This window comes from Durio zibethinus, chromosome 1 (genome assembly GCF_047325235.1).
Source record: "Durio zibethinus cultivar Kanyao isolate XHJ-2024 chromosome 1, ASM4732523v1, whole genome shotgun sequence".
NCBI classification, from domain to species: domain Eukaryota; kingdom Viridiplantae; phylum Streptophyta; class Magnoliopsida; order Malvales; family Malvaceae; genus Durio; species Durio zibethinus.
This window is the reverse complement of record NC_143162.1, coordinates 588249-613259: the sequence shown is the minus strand read 5'-3', so window position 1 is coordinate 613259 and position 25011 is coordinate 588249. Positions and strand designations below refer to the sequence as shown.

Sequence of the window (25011 nt, the reverse complement as noted above, 5' to 3'; positions counted from 1 at the left end):
TTCAAAGATAAGGGAAAAGATTGCAAGTACTTATATTCGAATCCAAGGCCTGATAAATGCTAACTACACAAACTAATTCAGCTAAGTTTTGGATTTCTTTTATGATCATTATTTGCAAGATTGAGACAGTAAAATGCTTGCGCTTTCACTGATGATCTCAGCTCTCCTTCTTTTCCTCTCCCTCTCTCCTTCAGCTTCCAACCTCACTCCGAACAGCTTCGGACTCTCGTGCTCTTCTTTTTCCCTCTCAAACTGTGCATACTTGGTCACCAACTCAAGAAGCTCCTTACATTTTCTCTTCATGCTCGTCAGCTCCAAGCGTAGGATCCCGTTTTCCTTCCTCAGACGCTTGTTTTCATCGACTAGGTTGTTGTATCCTGAAGATGAAGAAGTTGACGAAGATCTCTGATCTTCATGATCAGACTCCTGAGGTGACCCTTGAATTATTGATGCAGCTGTTTGTTGCTTATTATTTGACCATGCTTTTCTTCTTCGGATATTGCAAAGTAGCTCTCTTTCGCCCTTCCTAAACATGTCGGTGCAAAATTCCCATCGGCTAGTTGCAACTTTCCGAAATCCCTATACACACACGCACGCGTGTATATGCTTTCGTAAGTGAATCTTATAATGATATTTTATAAAAATTTAATTTTAAATTTTTAAAAATATATTTAAAATTAATTATTTTATGAAACACCATTGTATGATTCACTGATTATATATAATATTTATATATTAATATTGCATCAAATATAAATTCTAAAAAATAATAAAATTTTGATAAACATATACACAAATGTTTAGTTCATGTTATATCAGGCCAATAACCTTATGATTCCTACTTAATCTATATATATACATATATATAAACAAGTCAACTCAACCTAAACAATAGAAATTGATGCTATAGGATTTTATTATAAACGTACAAAATTTGGTTGCAATATCAATTGCTAATATCAATAATAAAGAAAAAGTTTACTTACGTAAGTATTAAGCTGGCGGACAAAGCTAGAGAAGTTGCTGTGCTTGAAAAGTGTTGGGAGGAGATCTTGAGCAAACTCCGCCGGCTGCCACACCACGAACCCTGTCCCGTCGGCGTTCCAGGATATAATATGGTCGGTGGCCGGATCCTCCACCAGCTTGTATGTCTTCAACAAAAATGGTGGTGGTGTTGATTTCCTAACATATTCTAACAAACCCTTATTATTATTTTGATCACTTGCGGCCATAGACTCCATTAATTACCAAGTTTGGAAACTGAAATATACTATATTTGGAAGAAGAAGAAGAAGAGATTAATCAAGGAAAAGAGGAGAAGAGAAGAAGGGCAGTTAAGAACTCCCAACCCCAACAATAGAAACCCAACACGACTCCACAGTTCATGAGAAATGCAAGGCCTTTTCCTTAACAATTCCTCTCTTCTTTCCTATTTCTCCCTAAAACCAAATATATATATATATATATATATATATAGTTGAAACGTATGTTCTAAGCCTACCGCTTTTTATATTATAGTACCTTGGGAATTTCACATCATCAATATTTATATAAGAATTGAAGTCTGAAATGGGTAACCTATATATATTACAATAAATCAATTTCACATGAATTTATATGAGCTAAAATTTAATTTGATTGATTTATATTATTATTTTTAAAAAAAATTATATTCAATAAATTTAAAAACTAAAATTTAATATCTTTAACCATTTATCTTATTTTTAAAATACGTGTACAATCAATATCCTGTATATTACAAAATAAAAAGAGTTGATTTAGTAAGAATGAATGGATGAGATTGGCAAGGGACTAGAAGAGTCTAAGACGGGTAACCTTAGTGTAACAAATTCTCCAATAGATAAAAGAATAATGTTAGTTTAGTTGTTTCTCAGATTGTTGATTTTGATTTCTTCTTCCTTCATGATCTCATGCTTTTGATTTTTTAAATATGACAAGTGACTTTCTTGACCATGCGCTATTTCCTGCCCCCACTTGCTATAGATGGGAGCTTGTGCAACACACTCCAATTGCTCCTAAATGGTGAAAGAATAATAGCGTTGGTCACTTGGTTGAGCCATTGCTCTCCTTAATTAAATAATTGGTGAAAATTCTTTTGAATTAGAAAGTAAGAAGTTAGGGGGAGATTTAGTTATGATGACACTCCTAATAATTACATAAGTTCAAGAAAAAAAAATTGTTAAATTTGTCAAACCTTTTTTTTTTGGCAAAAGAGAGAAAAAAATAAAGATGTTATTTAACATTAAAATGACCAAAAAATTTTTTATTCCGAAAATATCTTCAATTTAATTGTGCAAAGAATTCATGAGATATAGTTAATTTTTTATTCAAAACAAGTGTAATTGATTTTGAAAGTAAAATTATTAAATTTGTAAGATAAGAAAAAAATTAAAATTGAAAAAATAACTTTTCTTAGTTTTTAGAAATTAATAAAGGTCTGTAAACAAAACAAATATAATTAATGGTTTTAAATGATATCGGTATATACTTCATTTTATTGAGGAAAAAAATTTATTTTTAATTTATTTTTTAAAATTAAAAAGTCAAAATTTATATAAATAAAAAATTACAAGTATAAGGATCGAATTTCAATTTCATCAACAATTTGAATTAAGTTTTAAATTTTCGAACTTAACTTTTTAAATAAAAAAAAAATTCGTGTATTTGTCATTAATTCAAATATTGATCAATTTCATAGGTATATACATATGCTTTTTAATGTAACAGTTAAATGAATAAAAGTCGAATAAATACCAATGTCCAAATTACTAACAAAAAGTAAGCATTTAGTACAAACGAAGAAGGTTTGCATTGATTTGCATTAAATAAAGCTATTGAATTACATTATCATGTATTGATTAACAAACAAAAGGTCAAGATGGCCTTGATTTGATTTTATTAAGTTTCTGGTTTATTTTGGTCAACAATTTTATCATTTATTAAAAAGTCAATAATGTTACAGTTAGTCAATCACTTTGGCACATTAGTAACTCTGGACTTTTGCACGTTCCAATGAGGAGGAGCGTGGATTACACGCTTCTATTCATTGGTAAGGTGAGAGTAGCTGTGGGACAAAAGGAAAAATAGGCATGTAGACACGTATTGGAAGCTTCTGAATTTGATTGGGCAGCTGTGCTTTCTTGACTTGATTATAATTTTAGTTTTAATTTGTTTATTTGTAAAAAAAAAAAAAGTAATTTTGTTTATCTGTTTATATTATTTTCTACATTCAACCCTCCAAAAAAAAAAAAAAAAAAAAAAAAGAAACTTTCTGCATGTTTTGTAACTTTGGGATGGCTTTTGTCTCCACCATTCCTTCAACAACCATAGCTTTTGCTTTCCCATTTGTTTCAACATGTGAATTGAGATTTGGATATTATAATTTAAAATATTTTAAGATAATACGAGATAAATATGATATAAAAAATAAATATAAAAATAATATGTTTTAAAATTTTAATAATTATTATATATAAATTTAAAAAATTTAAAAAATTATTTTTTATATTTTATATAAATATTAGTTGTGATATATAATTTTTATATAAAATATGATATAAATATATAAAATTTAATATTTTAATAATATAAATATATCAAATTTATTTAAGAATAATGTGAAAATCGCCCAAAACTGGGGCAGGAGCATCACAACTCCCCCTTTGGGCCCGGCCTTAGTTGGACTTTGGTGCCTTCCTAACGAGTTTAATCCACGAGACTGTCGTATTGTTGGGAAGGCGGGTCAACTTTCATGTCCCATAAAAAAAACATTTCACATGAATGTTGGTCCGGTTGTTAGAAAAAGAAATTTTTTTGTAAATCTAAGTTTAAATTTTTGTAGAAAATATTTGAAAAAGATGTTTAGTTCGCAAAAAATTAAACTTTTTTTGAAAAACTGTATTCCTTCAAATTGTTTTACTTAATATATTTTATTGGAAAGACTATGGCATTGACAAAAAGAGTCTACGAAATTCTTTAAAATAATTCAAAATATTTAAATATTAATATAAATTTTCTATTAAGTTTTTAATTTGAATATTATTAAACATGAATATTTTCATATTTTAATAATAAGTAGAAATATATTATTATTTGAATAAATAAATAATAAATATTAATACAATAAGTAATATTTTATTATTTTAATAATGAATATTATTTTATATAACAATATTATTATTTTAATAATAAAATTGTTAATAGCTTGAATATTTTTAATTATTTGTTAATTTTCTTAAATTTAAAATATAGAGTATTTTTAATATTTTAAAGATAAATATTTTTATATTACTATTTTAATAAAAGTATAAATAAATAATACTTTTTCACGATTTAATAATAAGTATTTTCAATACAAAAATATTACTGTTTTTAATATTTTAATAATTACTCGCTCTCGCCTGCAGCTTACCGATTTACTCGCTCGACAAAGCCTCGATGCTTTTGTAATTGAAGCGTTTGTTTGACTGTTTGATAAATAAAATTTGAAAAATGTTTTTCTCTTTTCTTGACTCTTCTTGTCTTTAAAAGGAAAATTTTATGAACAGAGATTAAAAAAAAAAGTTTATTCTTAAATTTGACATTATACATTATTATTACTTAATATCTTTTATTTTATTTTCTTATTTTCGAGCCCGTTGTTTTTCATATTATAAGCATTGCCTTCTCTTAAATTATAAATATATATATATATTAATAACAATTTAATATCAATTTTAAAATATCTTAAAATTTTATTATTAATAAATAAAATATATTCTTACCAAAAAATAGTACAAAAGTATTAATATACTAATTTTTAAATATTAATTTCTAAAAATATATATTGTACTGATATCTACAACGTATATCTTAAAAAGAGTAAAAAAAAATGGTTAAATCAAATGCATAAAAATTTATTTTTTTAATATAAAATACGTAAAAGATGTGCTAAATAATTGGAATTAAAAAAAATGAAAAAAAGAAATAATGACATATAATATGTAAAAAATTCAAATTTTAGAAAAAAAAAAACTTAATATCCCATATTCTTACATTTTTGGGTACATAAAAAATTACATAAAAAATAAGTTAGTTGAGAAAGTAAGAAGAAAAAAAATTGTTATAAAAGACAAAAAAGAAAAAAAAAAAAGAAATAATCCTTATCTGGAAGGCATGAGGCTAGGGATAACCCCGAAGACAGCAGCCTTACCTTGACACAAGAGAACTCCATTACTAAGTGCTGTCAGCAAGTAATAACTGGCTTTGGCTTTGGCTTTGGCTTTGGCTATGGTTTTTCTCTTTCTTTTTTCTTACATAAAAAACAACAGTATTATTTTTTATATGGTCTGAAATCCAATGGCTGTCTCTCCCAACATAAGAATCGGAATCCCATTCCCCCGCACTCCTTCCACCCACCGTCTTCCTATGTCCACTCTCTCATACCCTTTCTTCTTCTACTACTCTTTCCCTCCACGCGCCCTCCGTTTTCACTCTCCCTCCACGCGTCTCCGTCCCCTCTCTATCCGCCCCAAGGCCTCTGTCGAACCCCACTCCGCTCCAGGTCTCTCTCTTTCTCTTTTTCACTATTTTATATTTTGTTTGCATTTTAATATGAATTTTAATGAGCCAAGGCCTCATTGGCTCAAATTTAATTATCATTTCACTTTTTACTCTTTGCTTTTACTTTTTAGTAATTTTTAAGAAAGCAAAAAGCAATTAGTGGGACTAACAATCAAGCGGAACTTAAGTTCAGAACAAGTGTAATTTGTGACTGGCATGGGTTAAGTCGTTTTAACCTCTTACTTTGAGCTAGATTAGAGGCAGGTTCAGGGCTATGTTTGTCTTGGTGTTTGCAGCCAAATGACTTTTGAAGGCATTGAGTAACGATTTCGTCTTTCACCTTGCAGCTAAATCAGTGGAGAATGTGGTGATCATAGGTTCAGGTCCTGCTGGATATACGGCAGCAATATATGCAGCTCGTGCCAATTTGAAGCCTGTAGTGTTTGAGGGATATCAAGTAGGTGGTGTTTCTGGTGGCCAGTTGATGACTACCACTGAAGTGGAGAACTTCCCTGGTTTTCCTGATGGAATAACTGGTCCAGATTTGATGGATAGGTAGTTAAAAGAAGGATGAAAGCTTGTCTTCTGTTATTTTTATGGACAACTACATTTTCAACTAAAATAATTACACAATAGAATCTTGATCATGTTTTGACTAGGATGCGACAACAAGCTGAGCGTTGGGGAGCAGAATTGTTCCAAGAAGATGTGGAACACATTGATGTTAAAACCAGTCCTTTTACAATACGGAGTACTGAACGTGAGGTGTTGTAATAATTTTTTTGGCTACTCCATTGTTATGTTGAAGTGGTTAAAATTATTAGAATAGTGAATTATCTTAACATATTTCAAAATAGATGCTTTGACTTGAATTGCGTCATTATGCCAAATAATGACCCCTTGTAAGACTCAAATAATTAATTTTCTGGCTGAATTTAATGCTGGTCAATGTGATACCAGCTTTTTCCTTTGGAACACCATATGAGTAGAAAACTTTTCTTGCTTGTTATGGTGCCCATGTGAGGCAGTTATTCAATGACGTGATTCTACTGTCTCCAAAAAGAGGGTTATGTTTAGTGTTTTTTTACCGTTTACTTTGTTACTATGTTGAATTTTTAGGGGCTCTGTATTTATTGGCCCTTGAATAAACTTTTTGTGGTGCTTATTCTTTATTCAAATTTGTTCCTTACATTTGTATTTCAGGTTAAGTGTCATAGTGTAATTTTTGCTACGGGAGCTACGGCAAAAAGGCTCAGGTTACCCCGTGAAGATGAATTTTGGAGTAGGGGAATTAGTGCTTGTGCAATTTGTGATGGAGCATCGCCATTGTTTAAAGGACAAGTACTTGCTGTGGTTGGAGGAGGTGATACAGCTACTGAGGAAGCATTATACTTAACCAAATATGCTCGGCATGTTCACTTGCTTGTTCGTAAGGACCAATTAAGAGCATCAAAGGCAATGCAAGATAGGTGAGTTTGACAAACTCGTATTTTGTTTAAAATTTTATGGCCAATATTTTACACTATGCTTTAATAATTCAAATTGCTTGCATGTATATGTAATGTTTATGGAAGGCAGTAATATCTGCTTGTGAGATATCATTTCAAAAGTTCTGGAAGCTTGTACTTAACCTTTTTCCTTTCATTCTATATCTTACATGGTGTTATTGAATCTTTTATACTTCTAGGTTTTCTCTTTTGTTCGGATTTTTATTACTTCATATCAACCCATATGTTGTGCATTTGCTTGCATAAGTTGTATATGTTCGAGGATGTGCAAATCATGATCTTCACTCAGTTTAGTTAATCCTCCTATAGGAGGTTTCTGCAGTTTTAACTTTTATCAGTACACTTTTGCTTGGTCTAGAATATGTCATGCAATTTATTGAGCTATTCCATCATATTTTTTGTGAAATTTTCATTCTATACTATTTGAAATTTATCAAGTGAATTATCTGAATGCATAAGGCTTTGCTTTAATGGAACTTGTGGTGACTGTCTGCATTTTATATCACCTTCTGTTCTTTCATTTAAATTTAATTTACGTCAGTTGCATAGTGCTAGCTGAAATTTCTCATGATGATTCTAATTACTATCATGATTGTGGTGCATTGTGTACTAATGAACAATTTGTATGTCAAGTTTTCAACTCCCTGAATGTTTGTTTAACAGGTTACTTATCGCGAATGTTTCAGAGTTTACAACAATCCAAATATCACCTTGCACTTCAATACAGAGACTGTGGACGTTGTTAGCAATACAAAAGGTCAAATGTCGGGCATATTAACCAGAAGAGTTGATACAGGGGAGGAATCTGTGCTTGAGGCAAAGGGCTTGTTTTATGGTATAGGACATTCACCAAATAGTGAGCTGTTGCAAGGTCAAGTCAAACTTGACAGCTCAGGATATGTGCTAGTTGAGGAGGGCACTGCTAAAACTTCTGTTGAAGGTGTATTTGGAGCGGGAGATGTGCAGGTAATCTCCCTCTATCTCGTATTAGTTTGGGAACAGTCAGCAAACATTGCATTTCCTAAATTCCTTGAGATCTGTGTCAGCACCAGAATTCATGGCATGGTCTCATTAGCCTTTCAAAAATTAATCAGTCAATATAAACACTTGTGTTTGGAATTATTCATAATACTATGGTACGAGCATCTGAAGAATCTAATCATTGCTCTAGCATCAGTTAAAATAGTTACATGAAAGGAAACATTAGAACAAGAAAAGTGATAATGGAATATATCAACTTCAGCTGTTTAAAAAGCTAGTGTATGCTCTCATATGCTGATTTTGGGTTGTTGGTGGGCAAGAGTGACCAATTATAATAGTGAGAGAATGAATATTTGCCATCTTGTTCATCACCATTTGAGGAGAGTCAAACCAGTTATGAACTCAATGAGTCAAATTTTAGGTATACATTTCTCTCTTCTAATCCTGCACCAGAGGATTATAGTGTAGTATAGTGCGTTATATTTGGTAAACCTTATGATCACTTGGCTATTGAGTGGGATTTTTTGGAGAAATGCCAATTTGAACAAGTGTCAAGCTAATCTAGTAGTCAAAATGATAAAATTAAATTGAGATATTGGCTCCCATGAATTGGAACAACTCTTTGATTACGGATTTGTGAAAGTAATAGTAACATAAAGTTCTAATTTTTATAATAAAGAAATTGTGAGTAATTTGGATTTGATCATAGTCAAATACCATCAAGTTGGGTGAATATTTATAGTATAAAGTTATGTCAAAAGATTCCTCATACCAAAATATTAGTTTTGGCCAAAAGGTTTGTTGCACTTAAAATTTCTTCCAGAATTCGGATAATTTGGTATCATTGCTTAATCATGTCATCTATAGGAATCGTGTTAAGGTCCTTTTATCTTTCTTGGTGTATATGATTTCTGGAATGTGCCTCTTTCTGTCATGTATGTCAGATTATAATAGTATTACGGTTGGAGAAAAATAATTTTTAGGTGTAGGATGGAGCTTCTGTTATATTTGTTGTTGGAACCATAATTTGTAATCTATGTTTTCTGTTAGTTAGGATAAATGACGGGCATGGGCATTTGTCCAACATGAGCATGTATAAATTTTCCTAAGTTTTCCCCTAATTTGGAGTCATCCTGCCATACACATATTCGACACCATACTCACTTTGAGGTGTCAATTATTTGCACGGAACATGTTGAAAACATAAGTGTCAAAGAAACATAGATTTAAGCATTTAAGATGACATCTTTTCTTTTGACAGTGTCTAAATATGAAAATGAGAATTAGTCAGTTCTTTAATGCGTAGGTGCATCTTCTTGTTACATGAAACAACAATTCTTGACTTGTCGCATAAATTCAAACCATCATATGACTTCACATCTTTGGAAAAGTCTGTATTATAATGAATTTATCTTGTAACTCCATTGGTCATTTCATTTAACAGGACCATGAGTGGAGACAAGCCATAACTGCTGCTGGATCTGGATGCATTGCAGCTTTATCCGTTGAACGATATCTAGTTAGAAATGATATCCTTGTTGAGTTTCATCAGGTATTTGTCTTTCTAACAAATGCCAACTCTGGCCATTATTTGGTGATTTACCTTGTGTCTAAGCTGTTTATTTACTAAGCACCTTTCGAATTCACACATGCTTTTATTAATCTTCTTCATGAACTTTCATATTACAGCCTCAAACTGAAGAGGTTAAGAAGGAACTGGCAGATAGAGATGTTCAAGCAGGTTTTGACATTACACTCACAAAACATAAGGGCCAGGTTTGTATCTAATTGTCTTATATAAATTTTTTAAAGTTGATGTACAAAATCTTCCTGCTTTTGGTTTTCCAAATAGTCTTACCTCTAAACCTGTGTTTCTTTTATCTATTCCAGTATGCTCTACGGAAGTTGTACCATGAGAGTCCGAGGCTTATATGTGTGTTGTATACTGCACCAACTTGTGGTCCATGTCGAACTTTGAAGCCAATTCTTAGCAAGGTATGTTAGTGTTAATTGTTTCAATGCTGCATGCTACTTAGCTTCCAGAGTCCAATTAATATGACTTGGTTGGTCTTCGACTGTGATTTGGATATGGCTTTATATGTTTCAGGCTTCTGGGTTACATAGAATAGACCACTAAGCTTGTGTAAATATCCAAACAAGGTTTCTATATTGTATTTACTATTATATTAAACGACTTCTTGTGCTTATCTCTTGCTAAATTTCTCTATTTACAGGTGATCGATGAATTTGATCAGAACGTACATTTTGTTGAAATTGATATCGAGGAAGATCCAGAAATTGCTGAAGCTGCTGGAATCATGGGCACCCCATGCGTGCAGTTTTTCAAAAATAAAGAGATGCTCAGGTTGGCTAATCTTGTTCTTATTTCTGTTCTTCTATCTTTTCACATATGTGCAAAATGAACTTGTTTTATATAGTTCATTGGTGATATGGCATGTCGCAAAAGACATGCATGACAGATAAAAAGTTACAGTGTCCAAGGTTGTTAGTTGTTGCCTGCCACCAACCCTTTTATGCTGGTTATGCAGGACTGTATCAGGGGTCAAAATGAAGGGAGAGTACAGAGAAGTCATTGAAGCGAATAAATGAGAGTATTATGGTGCATTCTTTGGCTATCATCATTTGTGATTCAGTTTTGTTCCTTCTGAAAAGTTAGTTGAACAGTGCCTTCAATTTAGAAACTGCTAATAAAGTGGCAAGTGCTGCCTATATATTCTATTTTTTCAAAAAATATATATTATTATTTATTTAATTTTATATTTATATACATATATATTATATTAATAAATTTATTATTTAATATCTTAATTTAAGAGATTAACTTAATAAATATATTATATTTATATATAATTAAGATATAATTTATATTAAAAAATAATATTTTTATAAATATTATAATAAATTAAAATCGTTGAATTAATTTTAAATTGAATCAAATCAGATATAGATTTTACATGTGTCGAATCTAGAGGCTACCTCTTGTAAAATTTTTTCCTTTTATTTATAAAAATAAATATTTTATATCCATCCGTATTATTGTAGGTTTTATATAGAATTTTTATACTATTATTATTATTATTTTCAATTAAGGTATGATTGATTTATTTAATTTGCATATCACAGTGCAAATTGTTCTATCGTACTAATATATTTTTATTTTTTTCAATTAAGGTGCAATATGATCAGATATGGATATGCAACCATGAGCACCAATAAATATCTAATTGCCTAAAGAGATGATTAACTGTATGAACAAATTGAAACTGGAGGGCTTTGACATTACAAAGGGATAAATGCTAAATTGTCAATACAAACAAATCACTCTGAGGCCACTTGACTACCTGAATCATTGCTGACAGGTTCAATCTTTGCCACTTTCCTCTTGCGGCCAACATCTGAAGTCAACCTGAGAAGCAATGAAAGTATCAGTCACATGATGATATTGTAATGAGCAAGAAATGGATAAATGTTCAAAGAAAATGTGAATGACAATTTCTAGCATACCCCAAGTGCAGGGAAGTGTCTGAGTGATCATTGTCACCGTTGTCATCATCCTCATCCTCTGAATCACAACTATAATCAGGCTTTGAACTAGTGGGGGAAAATCTTATTTGCAGCGGATTGAATTCAAGCAAATTTGAGCTTTTGTTTTGTCTCAGTTCCTCAACCTTAGTGGAGCAAATACATAATTAGGGAAAATATAATATTACAAATTTGAAAACCTTAATATCAAACTGCCTTTTTAATACATATGACAGTTGATTCTATGGTCTACCTGTTTACGTAGAGTCTCATTCTCCAGAATAGCCTTCTGCTCCTGAAAATAAAATATTAAATCAGAGAAGAGAGTGTCAATTACAATTATTTAATTGCTAAACATATGATCCTTTGTCCTCGCATAAGAGCAGGTTTTTAAAGTTTTAATTGCTTTTTCTGCAGTCATTCGCCTTTTGTCAAAAGTCCCAAACTCCTAAATGAAATTACAATTTACCTGTAGTCTGGATCTTTTAAGCTGCTCCAGTAGAATTTGCTCCTGCAAAAGTAAATCCTCAGTTTAAGGGCTTTGAGCATAGCTTTACAGATTACAATTTAGGCTATGTTTAAGATAAAGTAATAGCCCACAATCAGGCTCTGAATTGAGCACAAGATATGAGATAAATATTAGTAGTATTTATTTGTATGAAATGGATTTAAATTTCTGTTTGTACGATAGAGTTATCAAAAATACTCTTACGAGTCAATATATGTATATATGTATGTATGTATGTATGTATGTATAGCATTTCTGACCAAATATTGAATCATCAAGAACAATAAGCATGATGTGTTGGCTGCTGACGGAGGAAAAAATTAACCAAACAAGCAGTTCATGTCCAAGCATTAAAGATAAGGAGAAAATTGTCTACAATATTTATGAAAAAAATAAATATAGCGCAACTTATAATTTGAAGTTGCTAGTGATTGGCAGCATTTAAAGGGAAAAAGAGTGCAGTAAGATGGAATATTAATATTGTTCAGTACCTTTTGTTCCTTAACTGATAACATCCCTTCATTTAACTGATGCTCCAGCTGTTGCAGTTCTTTGAAACTCAGACCGTCCAGCTCCTTACCATTAAGTCGCCTGCAAATCAGAGCTGATATTAGATAATGGAATATTGATGTACATGCTCTAGATTCATGCATTTTTCAACTTATTGTATGGCAACTGAATTACTCAAGAGAAACAAATTTTCCTTCATTAACATTTCCCTTGAGAACATAAAAAGGAAGAAAATGTGATATTCCTGTCATCAATATCATTCTAATTCCTTGTCATTTTAAACTAAAAAAAATAATTAATGGGACATCATTTTCATATCTGCTACTACAAGGTTATCTTTGGAATATTTCCTTCTCTTTCACCACCATTCCCATGGTTATATAATTGGCAAATAATATAATGGAAATGACTTACATGTATGCCGCACGTAGCCTTAAGTACTCCTCTTTCAGGGTGTTCACATCAACTGGTTGCGAGCTCTGCTTATTTATCCAATGACAAAAACCCGAATCTAAATGTGATTATTATTCATAGCAAAAGGTATGTAAATTAAAAAAAATGTGTGGATGCAATGCAACATTTTAAGTCTTGTTCGTCTTCCAAAACTTTCATGAGAGCTACACTGTAAATGCAAAGAAAAATTGTAAGAATGTGGCATACCTCTGCCTTTCGTTCAACAGAAGGGGACTGATCCACTCCCATGCCTTTGTTGTATCTTAAAAGAGTGTGTTCCATGCTACATTGATAGGAAACAAAAACAAAAACAAAATCCAATTCATTTTGGGACTTTAAGTACATGTCTGGTCCAACAATATTTGGGCATTAGCCCATGAAAATTTAGGTCAAGTTAGCCTCAGCCTTTTTTTCTGGTAGCCGAAAAACAGACAAAAAAAGTGGTTTTCCAATTTTTTCCATTTTTAGTGGTTTTCCAGTCCAAGGGTTTATCTTTTTTTTTTCTTTCTTTCTTTCTTCTCTCCAACTTTGTCTCCCATACAAAATACATTAGAAATCAGTTAAAAACCCTGTTTTCATTTGTTAAAAAATCATATAAAAATAAAAAAAATAGTTAAAACCTACAAGGTTTACGTACGTACCTGGTGCTAGACCATTGATAAACTTTGCCAGTGCTAGAGAAAATAATGACTCCAACCTCTGCATCACACAAAATAGACAACTCTCTAGCCTTCTTCAACAACCCATTACGTCGCTTTGAGAACGTTACTTGCCTGCTATTCAAGTTCTCAATCTTTTTTATCTCAATCTTCCCTCTACCCATCTCTTCTTCTTTCTTTTCCCTCAGGAAAAAAAACAACCCTAAATTTCTATCTTTTCTTTATTTGTTTTTCAAAGCAATGTTGATTAAAACACAGAAAAGAAAGCAGTGATGTTTATATAGAACAACGTTTGTTAAATGGAATTGGATTCCAAGGGACAAATAATGAAGGAAAGTGTATAAAGAGTAGAAAGGTGACAGATGGGATACTATATCTAGCAATTCTCCAAATATGGAACTCTAATTATTATAGGAGTCGCTGTGTTTGGCATTTTACTCAAAATGGATTTCATTGTTGTTTAGGTTTCTTTTGCTTCTTTTTTTTTTTTTTCATATTTTTCAATTTTTGATACTAGTAAAACGAAGATAGAATTTTTATTTTTTAATTTTTTATACATCTTACTAAAAAAATTTAAAATCTTTAATAATAATTAATATTAATTTGATGACATGCATGACAAGTTTATAATTCATTGATACTATATCTCTATTCATTTGATCATACCACACATACTTCTTTCCAAAAGTAGGTTGAGCATGTGAAATTTGCAGTTGCTTTTGAGATTTATTCAAAAAATAATTTTTTTAATTAAAATTTTAAATGGGTTTTGTTTAAATGCAAATGAAATAAAAAAAAAAAAAACTATATTGTTATTAATTTTCCTTTCATAAAAGCTGTTTCCAAACACATCCTTGCTAAATTTGTGGCAATAATTATGAATGAGAAGCTCCTATAGTTAGTAAATCTTGGAGGGCAAGGTCTCCCAATGGTTTTGGCTTTTGTTGGATAAGTATGGAATAAATATAGATATATGTGGAAATAGCGATATCCCCCAATAATTTTGTTTCCAACCATTCTTAGAATTTCTTAATTTCTCAATTTCTCCAAATTTAATAAGGCAATTATCCCACCTATTAATTGAGGTTCCATTCCAAGGTAAGTAGGAAATTAAGAAATCGTATCCCCATGATACTATTATTAGCTCTTATTCAAAATGACCATATTCACCCTAGAAAAATCCATTTGCATATATATATATATATATGCTACCCAAATTGTCCATTAATTTGAGTATCCAAATTAAATTTTCATATATTTTCTTTATATTACTCAAAAGGTAATTAAAAGAAAGATTTTGATAATGAGTGTCGGGCATTGGAATAACTAAGGGACTTTGATTGATTCTATGAGTTAGATCCTCTTGGTGTCTAATATTGTATACAGTTATGTGCGTGAAAAACCTTAATTTAGCATAGAATGATTTGATGATGCTAGTAAATTATCAGCAAATAGCATGCTTCTTGACTGTGCTCAAATCTGAACATCTCTGCATAAAATTACAGAAGAACACGTACGTTAGAACTCAAGTCAACTCTCAGGAGAGTCAATGTCAAATGATTTGAAGTCACCATTCACCGCTAAAGAAGCAGTGCGTAGGCAATTCACTTAACAGTGTCCAAAAAATGATATATTAAAGGCAAAGTTTTCGAGGCATGATTTCAAATGGTTGAATATTGCAAGGCTCCATTGATGCTTTGACCCGAAGCAATACTGACTTGCTGACATTTTTAGAACGTCCAGAGCAAGTCAGCTATCAGCGTGAGAACATATATAGGAAATAATAGAATGTCAGCCGAGGCAGGCTGATCTTTGTATGTCAAACTGATTCACAGCTGATCATTGTTGCAAAACCCGGCCTGTTTTCTCATTACTCAGGAGCAGTTTTTTGACCTTAAGATATTTTTGGCCTGAATCCTGAACTTGCCTGACAACCTTTTTTCTCTTTGAGCTTAATGGTTCCTTCACGCTTTATAATATCATGACAGTACTGCTCACATTTAAAATTTTGGAACGAGCTCTAGGTTTGTCAGACTTTGGAAGTGCAAAATTAAATCCTCCTATCTGATTCATATCTTGTGTTCTATTTTGGTTGGATCACTAGGGAGAATTGTTTTGGCTTAGACCTTACATGGAAGAATTGAAGAATACCAAAAAGGATGTTTTATTCTGTTTTTACCAGTAATTGTTAGCTATTAAAATGGTCATTTTTTTTAAACTAATCACTTTTTTATTAACTAAATTGGAAATTTTTAGACCTTTAGGCTTGCCCTCCATTGTACCCGGATTAACTTTTGTTTGTTTCATACAATAATTTTCATGTGCAAATCTTGACATGGAAAATGACAATCCCTTGACAGAGACCATAGTTGGAGTAGGACCATTTGAGTTTCCCCTTTTTCCATGAGATCTGAAAACCAAACAGATAAAGAATTGGATACCCACATCTTGAATCAAGATGGGGAGAGAGCAACCCTAAACAACAAATTTGGCTTACTATAACAGGGAAAGAGCCAAAAACTCCATGTTTGGCTACCTTGGAGTTTCAGCTTCAGGTCTTAGACCAAACTGATGCAAACCATGTGCCGTAAAAATCAAGGATTGCAGAAGAGTCAAATACAGGAAATGCAACGGAAGCAAACCACATGCACTAGTTAAAGAAATTTATAGTCAAAAACATAGCAGGTGTCACAAATGCTACCTTCCTGGCCTAAATATCAGACAAGATGATTTGCGATGCCAATTGATACCACGAGAGGAAGGACATAAAAATTGGCAGAAGAAATAAGAGAGTAACCCATTATTTAATGGATGAAATCTGAACAAGTATCAGCAATTTATAACAAGGAGTAAATTCCCTGAAACCAAAGCCTTAAAAGCAAACACATAGTTGCCAAGCTGTAAATATTTTAGTCAATATATACAAATAATTGGTATAAAATTTCATTAGGCTAAACAATATGAAGTACGAAAGTTTTACAGAATATGAAAGAGAGGTTGCAACTCATGAATGGCCGATTAGCGTTTACCAAAATGAAGTTTATTTGTCATGGTTTGTGGTGCCAGCTGTACAAAACAGACAAGTAGAAGAAGGGGTAATCTCTACAAACGAAGGTTTACAAATTATGATCAAATAAATCAAATAATAATGAAGTGTAAAGAATAAGTAATAATCACATTTCAATTATGTTACATAATGAGAATTACTGTGAATGGAGATAAGATTGTCCGTGGATTCTAGTGATATAGTCATAAGCACGAACCAGCCGCTTCTGAAATCTTCTCAGGTCTAATTTTACAGTTTGCCCTTCAAGATAGACCTTCTTAGTGTATTCCCAACCTTTTTCAGTTATACTCGAAGGATTTCTTAGAACAGGATCATCTTTATCATATTCATCAAACAATGAGCTCTCTCTAGTCGTGATTTTGTAGCCAATATATTTCAAACCAAGCTTCCTTGCGGGCTCCCCATAGTATGTCTCAGCTGCCCAGTCTGTTCCTAGGGGAATAACTTGAACAAAAACAGAGCCAGGTTTCATGAACAGAAAATGAGTCATAGCAGCACCATGGACGCCAATCATGACATCACTTGAATTAAGTGTCCTATAAATCTTTGCTAATTCTGTTGTTCGTTCAGGCCTCAGAACATGAACCTGGAACCCAATTTTCTCAGCTGCTTTCACCAAAATGTTCTCATTAGTTATAGCTCTAGAACCATTTCGAGACAAGATAACCAATTTTGGTCTACTTGCTTGGTGTTTCACCTTTTTTCCAATATCTAATGCAGACCCTGATGTTGGACGTAAGGAGATTTTCTTCTCTTGTGCTTCTCGTTCCTCAACCCGAATCAAACCTCTAATTCTAGGCCAGTAAGCTCTATCAAGAAGATTCCGAAAATCAACGATACTCTTATTGCTTCTCATCAATGAAGAGTCCACAGTGAGCTCATCATGGATCCTCAGACCAACAATTGCCTCAGTGAAGCAATGGGTTCGATGGTCTCCACTAAAGTCTATTGTTGGATAATCCGAGAGACGTGAAAGGATGTCACCATACTTCATAACCCACCAATTATGATATTCAAGAATGACAAACACAACCTTCTTGTTAAAATGCTGTGAAGTGATGTATAAAGGTATGAACCCATCATTAAACTCATGATAAACGTTGCCGGTATAGCCTCCAGTTGAGAAGATAACAGCTGGAACATTATGAATCACATCACAAGGATGGCGAACACCCGAATTCTCTCTCTTTAAGATAAGGTCCAATTCATGAACGGTGTCCATCACACTTGTTTCCCATTTTCGGGTATAAGGTTTGATCTTTTCATGTTGAAGTTCATCATCTTCTTCTTCTTCTCCATCATCAACCATCCTTGAAACATAATTGATGAAACCGTTGCTGCTTTTTGGTGAATAAAGGAATACTGAAGAGGAGGAAGAGTGTGTTCTTATGTCACCCTTCATAAAACAAATATCAGAACGAAAATGGCTTCTGTCACAGCAAATTGTACCTGTATGTATTTAGCCCAAGAAGAACCATCAGATTCAACTAAACGGTTGGGGACATTGGAAATGTATATGATTCAATTAAAAATAAATCAAATAATAACATACACTCCTATAGTTCAATCTTGTATTTCAAGCAAGGCTGGAAGACATACTACTAACCATTAGAGATTGAAGAGCAAAGAGGAGTATTTACATCCCTATCACCGGGAAGGCCTTCATTTTGCACACCAAATGAATCTACAAAAGAAACATATATGAGAACTCAAAACGCAGAAACGGAGACAAAAACAGAGGAAAGTGAGCAAAAACCAGGGAAGAGAAGAGCTTACAGAGATGAGATAAAGCAAAATAAGAACTAAAGAAGTGAGGAGCCAATAAGAAGCTACAAGAGAGAAGAGAAAGCATGAGGAACGAGAAAAGTTTAGGCCTCCTTCTCCTGCAGTAACCAGGGTTTGTCCAAACAAGAACAATGGTCCCTGCTTCTTCATCTCCACCCTTTTTCAACTGATTATAACGCTGATAGCGCACCATTCCTTATGTTCAAAGCCCAATTCTTTTTCCTTTTTTTGGCTTTCAATGCTCCTGTTTGATCAGCTTTTAAGTGCACTACTCAAGCCAACAACAAAAGAGAGAGAAAGGAGCTTGCTTTCTAGGCTAAGTACGGTTGGCTGGTTGAGAACTAAAACCCCAGTTTCAAGAAAGAAACAAACACAACGTTTTTAAAAGAGAGAGAAGCAATTGTGCATATGTCTGAGTTTCTCAGCTTTGGGGAAGCTCTCTTTTGGTTTTTTTTTTTTTTTTCCTTTTTGAGAGTGAGATAATAAAAGAAAAGAAAGTTGTAATGGAAAGATGGCAGAAAAAGAGAGATATTTATATGAGCTGCCCTGTTACAATTTAAGCAAGCTTTTGTCGACTGCAGCCTTGCTTAAGTAGAAGAAGAAGAAGAAGGAGAAGAAGGGAGTTTCTGGGGTTGTTTTTCTTCTTTTCTTTAATAATTTTAAAAACGAAAGGACAAAAGGAAAAAAACCTGTCAAAGTAGGCTAAATCAATTCAGCGGGTTTGAAGTGGAGGGTTGTACTTTTTGGGTTTTGGGAAGTCAAATCAGAATTGCGTGTAGATTGTACAATCTACCAACCATTAATGTTTGTGATTTGTGAACTGAGAAAGACTTGCTTGGTCTCGTTCTCTGTTGGCTCAAATATCTAACTTTTTTTTTCATATATACATATACAACTATTTTAATTTTTAACATCATTAAATAATATTAATATAATATTTAAATATTAACATAAATACTATATAATTTAAGATTCGATTGTTATGTATTATTTAAAAATATTTTTTAAAATTTATTTTAAAATTATTTTATTTTTTAAAAATAATATATAATAATCATATTTTAAATCATATAACAATCATTTATTATTTATTTTTATTTTTAAATACAACATTAACATTATTCTACCCATATTAAAAAATTAAAATAATTTAATACATGAAAATAAAATTAAAATATCTAATTAAAATTTTTTTGTTTAAATATCATATTAAAAAAATATAATAATTTAAGAACGAAATGAGTGTTTTTGTTTTTTTTTGACTGGGTTGTTTTTCAACGTTCAAAAACAGTGTTTGCCTTCAACATCACGCGCCTGCCAAAGCTGCACAATTGTCAATTTTGTTTTTAAACAAAAGCCAGCAATTTAATAATTTCAGTAGTATTTAAATATTTTGTTTGTTAAATAAAAAACCGAAATTAACAGATTATATTGAGAGTGAAATCTGAACGTATAAAGATGCCATTTTTGGTTAGTTAAAACTAAAATTATAATTGGTCACAATTTATAGAATTATAAATTCATTTTTGGATATGGATGACATTCCAACCATATTATGCTTAGGAATCGAACCATATTGTTCAGTACAACTCTAATTCGTTTATTTTGAAGTATAAAATTAATCTAAACCAAGTCAAATTAATTGAACTCATTATTGTTTTGTATACGTTCAAATTCATTAATGTTTTGGAAGTCAAACTAATAATAATGGCTGTTTACATTTTTATTTGAAAAAGAAAAATTCAATTTTAGTTCTTTGAATTAAGAACATATACATTTAACATTAAATCACATGTTCGGTTATATAATTTATCAATATTTAAAAGTTAAATCAAATTTGCTCAATAATTACGTATTTTGTTGATAAAATATTAAATTTTTAGTTTCAATAATTAAAGTTTAAATTTTAACTGTTATAAATATAAAAAAATTAAGTGAAACTTTTTAAACAGGAAATATATATATTTAATAAATTTCTACATATTCAAAAAGCAATTAAAGAGAATGGAGGAAGAACAAGCTATTTTCTTAGTATTTGGATTTTCTAATTTTTATTTAAATTTTACAATGCATCATTGGTTATATTAAAAATTGTTTAAGGGGAAAAAAAACTTGCATTATTAGCCAATAACTACTGTTTTGCATTATTTTACTAATTAATCATATGGCTGGTGGCTGCCTATTTATTTTATTTTATTTATTTATTCGGTTCAAAAGATGGATAACCTATGATTCCTTTGGAGATGTAAGGATGTAGACCAATGTTTTATCCCTGATCAAACAAAGGAAAAACTACAAGGTCAAGCACCCATTTGCTTCTAATTGTAAATTTTACTAATATTCATTTCTTTTTAATATATATGGCATGCATTTGAATTTAAAATTTAGTTCAATTTATTTATATAATTATCTTTAATAATTGGATTTCAGCAACTTTGAGATTCAAATATCAATAATTATAATCCATTTCTTTATTCTCAAGTTATGATTTCTTGTAATTTATATCAATATATATTTATTTTTATATATTTATATTTATATGGTATGTGAAGAGTTTCATGTGGCTTTGCTAATTTATACATAATATTTTATAGTGAATTATTTATAAGCTCAAAATAATTACATGATGAAGGGGAAATTAAAAAATTAATAGTAGTATTATCAACCTAAGATAATTGAAAAAGCTTTTGAATGTATAGCATGCAGTCTGGTTTGCAAATATTTTAACAATAAATAATTAGCTTAACTGGTGGCTTACACATTTGGATATGGATTATCACAAGAGCTAGGGTTACCTTTTGATACTCTAGATTAGGCAGGTGATATCTGCAACTGATCACATTTTTCAAGCAAAGGAAAAAAAAATGCAAAACCAATAATCATTTTCTTATACAACTTGATGATTGAATAATTATAAGAATGTAATTCATTTTATTTTGATTGGCATGTGTAAATGTGCATGTGAATCCACTTATTCATTCATTGTAATGGTTGTATGCTTTTCTCTATTGGAAAAGGTAGCAAATTTACAATTAAAATGTTACCCACCATTTTTTGAATATTTATAAAAAAAAAAACTAAAAAATAATTTTAAATTAAATAATAATAATAATAATAATAATAATAATAATAATAATAAAGGTAATTATTTTAAAGTACTTGCTCTTTTTAGATTTTTTTTTGTTAGAGTATTATTGTGGGAGTAAATTGTTTATTTAAATAATTTTTATTTATGTATATTTTAATATATAATCCATATATATTACTTTATATATCTTTTAATATTTTTTATTTAAACTCACTAATTTCGCATTTTTTAGTTTTTTTTTTAGATTTTTATTATAAGGAAAAGAGAAAGTTTTTGAAAATCTCAAATCTATGGTTTCTTGTGGTGGTTTTAGATGGCATGTGGTTGTTGATTTTTTTTTTTTAGTTTTGATAATTTTTTGTTAATGTTTTTTATTTTCTCATTTTCTTTTTCTATAAATCTTTTCACAAAAATTTAAAATTGCTATTTGATTAGTTTATTTTTCGATGGATTTTTCGACTGAGTTTTATTTTTAGTGATTTTTTGGGTTGATTTTTATTTTTGTTGGATTTTTTCATCTTAATTTTTAAAATAATGATGGTTAGTGATAGGGGTTTTGAGATTAACATGTTCCCCGGTTAATATTTAGTTATTGAGATTAACTTCTTAGATAGTATTTATTTTTTTTATATAAAAAAGGTCGTAAGTTAAAAATAAAGAAAGTAATTGCTGAAACTGAGGATCAAAATTCAAATATATTAGATATCATTTTTTTAAAATAATTATATAAATTAATAATTTATCATAACTTTAGTCAATTTATTCCACTATAACTGTCTTTGGGAGTTTCAAAAGATATATACCACAAATGTTATTTTCAAATTAATTTCCACTTGCTATAATCTGGTTTTAGTCAATTGCCTAGCATTAATTTTCTACTTTGAAATGATTTTTGCCATTAAAAAATATGGACTCATATGTAACATCATGATTCTCGAAAATAATGTGTTTCTATTCTTAATTATATTAGCCAAGACGAGTTGATATATAGCACTAATATGGACTCATATATAATAAAATTTATTTATTGAATTCAGTTAATTCTTATTCATACTAGCTAATAAATTGGAATCAACCATAAAAATAAATTGCGAATTAAAAAATAAACTTGAAACAATGTTGATTGAATAACAAATAATTTACTTCACATGTAGAAAAAAAATCAGAAGAGAAGAGAAAAAAAAAACTTAGAAAAAAATTTTTTTTTTCTTTTTAATTTAACGCATCCAAAATTGATCGAGTTTTTTAATCAAGCATTTGAAGTTGAAGCTTAAGAGAAAATGGAATAAATTTGAAGCATCAAAAATCCAAAATTTAAATAAAGAAAAAGAAAGAGGGAGAGAACTCGGGTAAAGTTTTTAGGTTAAATTTGTGATATTTTTCGTTAAAACAATAGAATGAAATAAAATTTAAAAATCTAAATCAATAGATTGTTAAAATTCAATGAAAATTAATTAAAAAATAATATTTATACAAAATTTTAATTAAATTTAATTGAACAATGAAAATTTTGTCGGAATTTTTAATAAAAATATTTATTTAAATTATTTCAAATGTTGAATATTTGATTTATATAACAATTATATTTGTTAGTATATAGATTTGAATTTTTAATTTTTTTTCAATTTTTATATAAAAGAAATCATAATCTTAAAATAAAAATAAAATTTTAAAATTTAGATTTACTAGATATTATTTTTTAAAATAATTAAATCAAATGAGTTAAATTTTTAATTTTTTATTAAATTATTTTTAATAAAAAATCTCACGAGAGTTTTGACTGGGATAGAGGATGATGATGATGATGATATTGACAGGTAAGTGAATTTGAATACATTTAAGTGTGGGTAGCACTCACTGTGGCATTTTGAAAACTTAACTGGTGGCTTACACATTTGGAAGTGGATTATCACAAGAGCTAGGGTTACCTTTTGATACTCTGGATTTGGCAGGTGATATCTGCAACTGATCACACATTTCAAGCAAAGGAAAAAAAAAAACACAAAACCAATAATCATTTTCTTAGACAACTTGATGATTGAATAATTATAAGAATATAATTCATTTTATTTTGATTGGCATGTGTAAATGTGCATGTGAATTCACTTATTCATTCATTGTAATGGTTGTATGCTTTTCTCTATTGGAAAAGGTAGCAAATTAACAATTAAAATGTTGCCTACAATATTTTTTAATATTTATAGAAAACTAAAAATAATTTTAAATAATAATAATAATAATAATAATAATAATAATAATAATAATAATGAAGGTAATTATTTTAAAAGTACTTGCTCTTTTTAGAATTTTTTGTTAGTGTATTATTGCGGGAGTAAATTTTTTATTTAAATAAATTTTACTTTATGTATGTTTTAATATATACTCCATATATATTACTTAATGTATCTTTTAATATTTTTTATTTAAAACTCATTAATTTCATATTTTTTAGTTTTTTTTTTAGATTTTTATTATGAGGAAAAGAAAGAGTTTTTGAAAATCTCAAATCTATGGTTTCTTATGGTGGTTTTAGATGGTATGTGGTTGTTGACATTTTTATTTTTTTTTAGCTAAGATAATTTTTTGTTAATGTTTTTTATCTTCTCATTTTCTTTTTCTATAAAATTTTTCACAAAAATTTAAAATTTCTATTTGATTAATTTATTTTTCTATGGATTTTTAGGCTAAATTTTGTCTTTAGTGATTTTTGGATTGATTTTTATTTTTGTTGGATTTCTTCATCTTGATTTTTAAAATAATGATGTTAGGGGTTTTTGAGATTAACTTGTTCGATGGTTAGTGTTTAGTTCTTGAGATTAACTTCTTTGATAGTATTTTTTTATATAAAAGACATTGTAATTTAAAAATAAAAAAAAAGTAATTACAAGAATCAAGAATCAAAATCTAAATATATTAAATATCATACTTTAAAAGTGATTATATAAATTAATAATTTGTCATAACATCAGTCAATTTACTCCACTACAAATGTCTTTGAAAGTTTCAAAAGATATATACCACAAATGTTATTTTCAATTTAATTTCCACTTGCTATAGTATTAGTCAATTACCTAGCATTAATTTTCTACTTTGAAATGATTTTTTCCATAGAAAACATGGACTCATATGTAACATCATGATTCTCGAAAATAATGTGATTCTATCCTTAATTATATTAGCGAAGACTGAGTTGATATATAGCACTAACATGGACTCATATATAATAAAATTTATTTATTGAATTCAGTTAATTTTTATTCATACTAGCTAATAAATTGGAATCAACCATAAAAACAAATCGCCGATTAAATAATAAACTTGAAACAATGTTGATTGAATAACAAATA

The 25011-nt window shown here is 29.9% G+C and overlaps 4 protein-coding genes across 6 annotated transcripts; 1 reads left to right on the top strand and 3 right to left on the bottom strand.

The window, feature by feature from the left end:
• HSFB3 (heat shock transcription factor B3) lies at positions 1–1441 on the bottom strand. Its single transcript, XM_022910268.2, has 2 exons — positions 987–1441; positions 1–579 (listed from the first exon to the last, which is right to left on the bottom strand). Exons 1-2 carry the CDS (start codon positions 1239–1241, stop codon positions 109–111), a joined length of 726 nt encoding a protein of 241 aa, XP_022766003.1. The 5' UTR covers positions 1242–1441; the 3' UTR covers positions 1–108.
• A 3811-nt stretch (positions 1442–5252) lies between these two features.
• LOC111311497 (thioredoxin reductase NTRC-like) lies at positions 5253–11730 on the top strand. Of its 3 annotated transcripts, none has more exons than XR_002692638.2 (11): positions 5253–5563; positions 5910–6117; positions 6222–6327; positions 6766–7031; positions 7757–8036; positions 9496–9603; positions 9741–9827; positions 9942–10046; positions 10286–10416; positions 10601–10723; positions 11244–11380. XR_002692638.2 is itself a non-coding variant. In XM_022910915.2 (11 exons), exons 1-10 carry the CDS (start codon positions 5359–5361, stop codon positions 10659–10661), a joined length of 1557 nt encoding a protein of 518 aa, XP_022766650.2. In that variant the 5' UTR covers positions 5253–5358; the 3' UTR covers positions 10662–10671; positions 11244–11730. The 3 variants fall into 3 exon arrangements, 2 of the variants coding, with proteins under 2 accessions (XP_022766650.2, XP_022766649.2); XM_022910915.2 differs by having other exon boundaries at positions 10601–10671; positions 11244–11730; XM_022910914.2 differs by lacking the exon at positions 11244–11380 and having other exon boundaries at positions 10601–10880.
• LOC111311498 (agamous-like MADS-box protein AGL18) lies at positions 11276–14003 on the bottom strand. Its single transcript, XM_022910917.2, has 8 exons — positions 13707–14003; positions 13273–13348; positions 13027–13091; positions 12594–12693; positions 12064–12105; positions 11848–11889; positions 11577–11740; positions 11276–11478 (listed from the first exon to the last, which is right to left on the bottom strand). Exons 1-8 carry the CDS (start codon positions 13886–13888, stop codon positions 11391–11393), a joined length of 759 nt encoding a protein of 252 aa, XP_022766652.1. The 5' UTR covers positions 13889–14003; the 3' UTR covers positions 11276–11390.
• Positions 14004–16624: 2621 nt separating this feature from the next.
• On the bottom strand, positions 16625–19347 carry LOC111311496 (xylan glycosyltransferase MUCI21-like). Its single transcript, XM_022910913.2, has 3 exons — positions 18568–19347; positions 18398–18475; positions 16625–18240 (listed from the first exon to the last, which is right to left on the bottom strand). The coding sequence occupies exons 1-3, from the start codon at positions 18767–18769 to the stop codon at positions 16928–16930; spliced, it is 1593 nt and encodes a 530-aa protein (XP_022766648.2). The 5' UTR covers positions 18770–19347; the 3' UTR covers positions 16625–16927.
• Between the last annotated feature and the right edge of the window lie 5664 nt (positions 19348–25011).

Bases quoted from the DNA above. Each gene is read 5' to 3' on its own strand.
- LOC111311497 (XM_022910915.2), top strand. From the start codon at position 5,359: ATGGCTGTCTCTCCCAACATAAGAATCGGAATCCCATTCCCCCGCACT. The intron at 6,118-6,221 runs GTAGTTAAAAGA...TGTTTTGACTAG, and splicing joins GGTCCAGATTTGATGGATAG to GATGCGACAACAAGCTGAGC. The intron at 8,037-9,495 runs GTAATCTCCCTC...TTCATTTAACAG, and splicing joins TTGGAGCGGGAGATGTGCAG to GACCATGAGTGGAGACAAGC.
- HSFB3 (XM_022910268.2), bottom strand. From the start codon at position 1,241: ATGGAGTCTATGGCCGCAAGTGATCAAAATAATAATAAGGGTTTGTTA. The intron at 580-986 runs GTAAGTAAACTT...GTGTGTGTATAG, and splicing joins TCCGCCAGCTTAATACTTAC to GGATTTCGGAAAGTTGCAAC.
- LOC111311496 (XM_022910913.2), bottom strand. From the start codon at position 18,769: ATGGTGCGCTATCAGCGTTATAATCAGTTGAAAAAGGGTGGAGATGAA. The intron at 18,476-18,567 runs GTAAGCTCTTCT...TTTCTTTTGTAG, and splicing joins TTTTGCTTTATCTCATCTCT to ATTCATTTGGTGTGCAAAAT. The intron at 18,241-18,397 runs GTTAGTAGTATG...AAATACATACAG, and splicing joins TTGCTCTTCAATCTCTAATG to GTACAATTTGCTGTGACAGA.
- LOC111311498 (XM_022910917.2), bottom strand. From the start codon at position 13,888: ATGGGTAGAGGGAAGATTGAGATAAAAAAGATTGAGAACTTGAATAGC. The intron at 13,092-13,272 runs GTATGCCACATT...ATAAATAAGCAG, and splicing joins CTGTTGAACGAAAGGCAGAG to AGCTCGCAACCAGTTGATGT. The intron at 12,106-12,593 runs GTACTGAACAAT...TTACTTTTGCAG, and splicing joins TATCAGTTAAGGAACAAAAG to GAGCAAATTCTACTGGAGCA.